This window comes from Cyprinodon variegatus, unplaced genomic scaffold (genome assembly GCF_000732505.1).
Source record: "Cyprinodon variegatus isolate N-32 unplaced genomic scaffold, C_variegatus-1.0 Scaffold1180, whole genome shotgun sequence".
NCBI lineage: Eukaryota > Metazoa > Chordata > Actinopteri > Cyprinodontiformes > Cyprinodontidae > Cyprinodon > Cyprinodon variegatus.
In genome coordinates this window covers 30,649-38,189 of record NW_015151633.1, presented here as the reverse complement: position 1 = coordinate 38,189, position 7,541 = coordinate 30,649, and the positions used below count along the sequence as shown (strand labels likewise).

Sequence of the window (7,541 nt, the reverse complement as noted above, 5' to 3'; positions counted from 1 at the left end):
AGATAGATAGATAGATAGATAGATAGATAGATAGATAGATAGATAGATAGAAATTCCCCTGCCTGATAGCAAAGATAAAAACATAAAATAGGATTAAAAAAAACACTAAATTTGATTAAGAAATAATGATATAAAAAAAGACTCCTTCAAGAGCATTAAACTGTTCAATGGTGGCCAGCCTAAACGATCTTCTGTATCTCTCCATTCTGCTCCTCGAAATAGTGTTTATTTTAGTCTTTATATCTGTTATTGTATGTTCCACTTTTGGACAATCATCAATACTTTTGACTGAGAGGGGGACTCATGGTAAGACAAAATGCCCAAAGTGGAACACAAGTGAAAAAAGGTGTGGAACCACTGCCCTACACCACAATGATGCCAAATAGAAATAAATGCTAGGTTTACATTGGATTAAAATGTGTCAACATTAAGTATCTATGACCCTAAACTCAGCCTTATCAAAAAGACAACAGGCTGTGGTAAAAAAAAAAAGAAGAAAAAAGTTGTGTTCATTCTATAAACCAACCAAATACAGCAATCATTGTGTTTCTCATTTCTGTTTTCATCAGATTCAGATTCAAGCCGAGTGGAGCTTCCATTTAGCTTAAATGGCCTGGGCTCAAAAATTCTCAGTGGAAAGGTGGAAAAACAATCTTCTGCAACAAGTCTTGACTGTCAGCAGGGCTTACAAACAGAAGAAACATTCAGGAAGATCAGCAGTCTCCTGGAAATGGGCATTATTTGTTTACCAGGTATGTTGATCTTCTAAGACATGTTAGAAATTAAAACATAATTTCTATGGTAAAAAAAAAAAAACTTAATAAAGCACTTCACACATCATTAACATAGGAGAAAAATGTATCACATTTTAAAAGGGGACTCCCACACGCTGTCACCAGAAGACATTTAATTGCAACATTTTCGGAACAAGTTGCCTGATGAAGGTCTAGTACCAAAAGATTGCAATTAAATGTCTTCTCTCTTAAGTTGGACAGTATGTGCCTTTTTGAAATTATTACAAAAAACTAAAACAATTTTTTGATGAAAAAAAGAAAAAGATTGGTTGTTTTAAAATTCAACAGATTTTCAGTACAGTCATTAAGGGTATCCTTATTCACTAATCATCATTAGGGCCATTAAATATTCAATGCAAACTGAGGAATCCAGCAATTTAAATAAGAACTGTTTAATTGTGAATTTAACAAAAATGTCAGCACATTGACAAAACAAAAAAAAAAAAAAAATCTGTTTTTTTATTTTTTATTCTACATTTGTAGGCAGCAGGGACAGGAACGGCAGGGCGGTGGTCGAGGTCCATGGCGACAGGAAGGAGTGGATGACCCCTCTTGTGTCTGCAGAGAGCATTTGTGAATTGCTGCTCTACTTACACTCCATACCGAGGTACATCAGACAAAGCTTTGTTGGTTTTCGCTGATAAAAACGTTACATATTAATATACTTAAACACTCTGTAGCTGATTGGAAGCTGGAAAAGAAGAGAGGGTAGATTTTGCACTGGTTTATACTCCTTTCTGCTTTTATAAAGGATTTAAAGTTGTCTTGGAATTCATTATGAAGTAATTATTCTGTCAATGACATAAAAATACAAATGACAGTTTAGTGACCTCTATTTTTCAACAGAGAATATTTATTACCTTACGCCAGCATGCAATGACACATTTGACCACAAGAGGGCAGCAGATTATAATTAGAAATATATTCAGCTTGGCTAAACAAAGGAAAGGCAAAGTTTTATAGCTACACTGGGTCCTCAGCTGTTGGTCACAAATGTGTATAAATCTTTCTATTCCATAAACTAATTAAACGTTTATTATTTCCTATGTACCCCGTGAGAGCATCAAATAATGACTAAATTGTCCAGAATGTTCATAGAACAGGGAATACTTGGGTTCAAATGTCTGCTTGTAAACTTTTTAACAACATTACTTGTTAACATTGACTTTATTGTAAAGTTTAAAGGTTTGAAAAGCTCGTTCTCCCTTTTTTCCCCACCTTCCAGTGTCTCCAGTAAAAAGACAAATCATAGCAGTCTGCTTCAGCCAGGCATGCTGCCAGCAGACTGGTATGCAGTGTCCTGCCAGAATTAGCAACCTCGTCTGGTGTAGGCTCTCTCACAATAGTTTGCCTGATTGAGAGGAAGTTTAGGAATGCTGTGTGAATGCATATAAAGCTTGGATAAAGACTAGCGACTTCTTTTGATACCACATTAAAATGAATGTAATCAGTAGAGAGCATATGGGCTTAAATTAATGAATGGTAAGAAATTTCAGGATAAGTAACAGATAAGATGTTTCAACCAGAGTCTCTGCAGATCAGGAGGTCATTAAAACAGTTAATGTTTTGCAAAGGCTAACAGTATCCTGATCTCAGTCCAATAAAAAAAAATGCCTATAGATATTTTAGATAATGATGATAATGATACATGGTATTTAAAATACAGTTTAAAAAAGTTGACTGATTTCAGAGTGCTAAAATTTATCTCTGTATCCCTCTGTATCTGACTGAGCATCAGCTGTTTCATTAACTGTGCAGTCTTAGTTCCTCAGCCAGTCATGCATACTTTAGATGTGTCTTTGCCCCACCTTATTCAGTGAAATATTTTGATTTCTCAGCATGCAATTGAGTGCTACACAAGCATGTTTGTTCACTATTCTCTTTAAGGCATGTTGCAGCAGGGAAATGCTTACCATGGAGGGTACTGGGTCCTGGGGAACAGGATTTAGAGTTACTGCTAACATTAGCATGCCTATGAGATTCCACTATGAAGCATTGATAATTTGTCCTGTAACATGTTATGATGCTATATCATTTAATTGTAAGCACATAATACTCATAAATAAAGTTTTTAGACTTCCTCCTTTACAGTTTGGAAAGCCATATACACTCAAATAGGCATGATATAATCAGACAGCAGAGCAACTGGCTTGTAGCAAGGAATTTCAACCCAGTTATTATTGTAAAATGCAATAATCTGAAACGAGAAACAATATCCTGATGTCTGGGATAAATAATAATAAAAAAAGAAATGCAAATTAGATCCAGTCTGAAATTTGATTATGGTGGTTATCACAAAAAAAAGGAAGGAGAGCAACCTTTGATAATCCACTGTCTTTGCAGGAAAGACGTCCGAGAGCTTGGAATGACTCTGGTGATTAATGGCAGGAAGAAGCTTCCTCCGCTTCACCTCTACAAGGCACTACTAATGGCACAGGTTAAAACTTGAAACCTGCATGAACATTGTTTCACAGTCGCATTAGTAAAAATTCTGGGAAGACCTTTGCTCCTTCTTGACTTCCCTGGAAGTTTAGAATTCAATAGTTAAAGTCATACGATTCCAGTTTGGATGGTCTATAAAAAATGTCCACTCTGCTTTAGTGTAAAGATGAGGATAAGGAAATTTCTTCTACACTTAGGCTCTCTAAATACAAATTAAAATTCTCCTTATATGTTGTGTGTGACTTTTAACAGGAGCAAGCTCTCCACGCTGTCCACTGCATTATCATATTGATCGACAAGGATAGTTGTCCGCGGCCAGAGAAGCAGCCGGGTCTGCAGGTCAGAACCCAAATCAGCTTCTAGATACATCAGTGCTTCTTTTGAGTTTTAGTCAAAGGAAGAAAGGAACTGCTTCCTAACAGTGTTTGTGATCTCTTTAATAGATGGATATTGTTTCATCGATAAGAGCCCTCAACAAGACAGTGGAAGCTCCACAGCTAACAGCTGAGCTGGGAGGGACGTTTACTTACAATCACAAGGACTGGATGCAGTTCCATCAGGTATTATACACACTGATCTTTTCTGCAGCAAATGATAAGAAAATGTAAGCAAAATCGTCGGTAGGCAAAAGCGTTAGGTTATTTGAAAACATGTTCACTAGATCTGGAAATTGTCTTAAAAGGTATTATATATTTTGACATGTTTGAAGATTAGATAATAACTCACACTCAAACATGAAGCTAAGGCGGAACTTCAACTGAAGAAACTCTGATTACTTCCATTCAATCTGAGGCTGATCCGCCTCCGATGCAGCCAATCCGCTTCAAGCTACATCTCCTCGATGCCCAATCATCATCCAGCATTCACCTTAAAAGCAACTCCAAATCATCTCTCGGCCTGCTCATCAGCAAGCGCAAGAACCGTCGCTCCTACAGTATATCGGACTTTGATTCAGACAACCCACCTCCATCCCCTTCTCCACCATTGTAGTAAGCTCATCCGACTTCTCCTCGATGCTCCTTCAACCTCACCTTCCAGTGTGTAGTCCCTCCAGACTTTCATGGAGTTCCCTGTCACTTTAAAACGGTCCGGCAGAAGACCGCCATGTTGAGCCTGGTTCTGCCAGAGGTTTCTTCCCAAAGGGGAGTTTTTTCTCTCCACAGTCGCTTCATGCTTGCTCTTCATGGACAGTTCATGGACAGTTTATGCAAACTTTGTTTATTCAAGTGACATCTAACTCAAGCATCACCCTGTATACCAGCCTCTATGGAAATAAGCAAACTTCATCTATCTAAACTCCACCACCAGTTTCAGGCCCGGGGGAAATATCCATATTCTCATACATCAGTTTATCTGCATTAAAGTATAAATCAGCGTTTATTTTTCCTGCCGAAGCCTGAGCGCCAAAGTTCAAACTATTGTATCAATAAAATTGCATCTTTCTCTCTCTGTGAGTTTTTCAGATTGAAATTTCTGCAGTCATTGTGGCCACAAAGAAAGCATTGATTCAATATCAGACAATAGAGAAAGAGTCTTTGCACATTTAAACATTTGTACCATCTGTAATAGCAATAGCAGATTAACATTAATAGAGAAAAAAGGCCAAAATATGCCATCACAAATTAATTAAATGGAAGAGCAGACTATCTTTATGCAATGAAACAAAAGTTATATTTTAGCTTAAATATTGTGGTATGCTTATATCAAGTAAAAAATAGAACAATTGGCAGTTGAAAGAAACTGCAAAAGGTAATCAAGCTGTTTAGAGCATAATCTGCTGTAAATCTGATGACGGCTTCTAATCTGAGAGGGATATAAAGAGAATGGGGGATCAATTAGCAGACAAAGATGCTTTATAATACTTTTTTTATTATTACTTTAAATTTTGTTATTTTTAGAATTTTTGTTTGTAGCTACAAAAATGTTTGTAAGCTCATTAAGACACTTATGCCCACTTAAGGGAATTGTTGAGGATTTTCTCGAAGACCCGCCTCTCCATTAAAAAAAAAAAAATAATGCACGTGCGAGAGCATGCACAAGCCCATTTCTCCTCATGCACGCCGTCTTTCAAAGTTGCTGTTCTCATAGCTCATACAATCTTACTGTGTCCAAACGTCCATCCTAACCTCTAAATCCCTCACTCACTATATAGAGCGGGGACTATTTTGTGAACTCAGTCAACTTACCGTTCGGACAGATGATCACTTCCCCGGTGGGCCACCGTGCGTGCCTGCGCCATCTTTGTTATTAGTTGCCGCTTTCTGGTAACAACAGCCTATGGCAACAGCATGCCATTGTGACAGCAAATACCATAATGCTTTTCGCAGAGAGCTCTGTGAGAGGAGAGCTCTCCGCGCAACGCATTCTGGTAATTATTTGTCTCTTCCGAGGCCTTTCTTTTCTTCTCATAAACTTCGTAGACACTTTTTCTCTTATGACCCTCGGCCATTTTCAAAGAACCGTGGTGAGAAAGGTGAGCTTCAGTGACTGTCTGAAGCCGTAGCTCACCATAGATATATGCCTTAAAGTGTACCTGCGCAGGAAAAGATAGCTTACGGGATGAGCACGTAGGACAATTGACAATTAGTAGGACCACTTATTTAGATGATCCACCTGGATATAAAAAAATCATCCTCTATACTGTACTTTTAAAGCTATAGTGGTCCTCCTAATCATTCTGTTAACATGTTTATGTAAGACCGTCCTACGTGCTCGCCCCCATTTTCACTTACCGGTGGAGAGTCTGGCATTGTGGAAAAATTGCAAATCTTCTTTTGGTAAGTAAGCTTGTATGAGCGATGCAAACAGCAGCTTGTAAACAGAGCGTGCACGAGGAGAAATGGGATTTGATAGGCATTCCTCTTTGGAATGCCTATCAAATCTTTTTTTTTTTTTTAAGTGGAGAGGGCAGTTCTTTTTAAAAAATCACAAAAATCTTCCAATATAGCTTTTACTGCACTATAAATAATATTTTGAATGATCATTTTAATTATTTCACAAATAATAAAAAATTATTTTATTTTTTGGCATTTTTCTCCGTAGTTCAATACCAGTATCACAAGAAAAACCAAAAATGTAATAGTCCTAAAATAAACAGAAAACCAATGGGGAGAAGTGAGAGCTGGAGATATTTGCTCAAGTTGTTTAGAATCTGTTGCAATTAAATGTATTTTCTAGTCTGTTAATTTTCTGGTATGCAAAGAAAAGACTTGGGAGTTTCACTGTGAATTTCCCAAATCTAATGAGGTGTCGCCACTCTTTGTAACTGAAAATAGCAATGTCCATATCCCTTCTCTTTATGAGGTTTTGATAAGCTTTGAGATGTGCTAAACATCTGTAATTTGATCAGAGGAATCATTTTCCATGTTTGCTGGATCCAGCACATTAACTTTATTTTTTTTATGTTTTTGCGCTTCTTGGTTTTTTGCAGTACAGGCCATATTTCTGTAGTAGGACACAATGGTTGTCATGTTATCAGATGCTCCTACCTAACTATAGGGTTTTGATAGTGTTCAAATCTTTTTATTATTGAATGTTGGATGCAGCAGCATTGTTTTACACCAGAACCTTGCTTTGAAATGAGAAGCATTTCTATCCCTGCAATGTCTGTGCTGATTTCTTCTCATGATGCTGTTAGTTGTTTTTTTTCCCAGATGCAAATCAATGATCAATCCATTCCCCGCCTGGGCTGTGGAGTCTTTTGCTGTGTGTTTTTTGTGTTTTGCTATTTGAATCATGATGAGTGTACAAAAGTCCAGTTGCCTCTGATTAAAATCTGTTTTGTTGTGACCCAGGTGACTCAAATTTTACACAAACATTTCCTCTTTTTAGAGATTTTCTTTCCATTTGGACATTATAGCATTACACGTTTGCTTCAGTTGCTTTATTATCTTCTCAAATCAAACCATTCTTCTCCTTAGACTGGACAACAGCGTATTTTTGTGCGCACATCTACCAATTTCTGGAAAATCAACTTCCAAATCAACTGGACAGCCCCTCCCTGCAGCAACAACAATGTCATGTCCAACCCCTCCTCCATGCATTTCAGCACTTAGTTTAAACTTATAAATGTAAATCCCTTTATTATACCACAATGGGGAAATTCCATGACTATTTAGCTGGATCGGGTTATTGATGCCGATCCAGCATTCCGATCCAGTATGATTGCAAGGTTGATCACGTGATCTTGCAGAGAGCACACAGTGGCTAGAGATGTATTTATATGTTTGTTTATTTTTCACCTTTTTTCAAACAATGTTAAAGGAGAAGTTCGGTTTTTTACACTTTAAGCCCATTTTCTGTAGT

At 37.4% G+C, this 7,541-nt stretch overlaps 1 protein-coding gene across 2 annotated transcripts in view; it reads left to right on the top strand.

Annotated features, from left to right (window-relative positions):
* LOC107101971 overlaps window positions 1-7,541 on the top strand; it is a 46,836-nt gene that overhangs the window by 23,671 nt on the left and 15,624 nt on the right. For both annotated transcript variants that reach the window (XM_015401075.1, XM_015401074.1), the window contains exons 4-8: window positions 570-752; window positions 1,278-1,401; window positions 3,138-3,231; window positions 3,489-3,575; window positions 3,680-3,796. In XM_015401075.1, coding sequence (XP_015256561.1) covers window positions 570-752; window positions 1,278-1,401; window positions 3,138-3,231; window positions 3,489-3,575; window positions 3,680-3,796 — 605 coding nt within the window. The remainder of the gene's footprint in view (window positions 1-569; window positions 753-1,277; window positions 1,402-3,137; window positions 3,232-3,488; window positions 3,576-3,679; window positions 3,797-7,541) is intronic.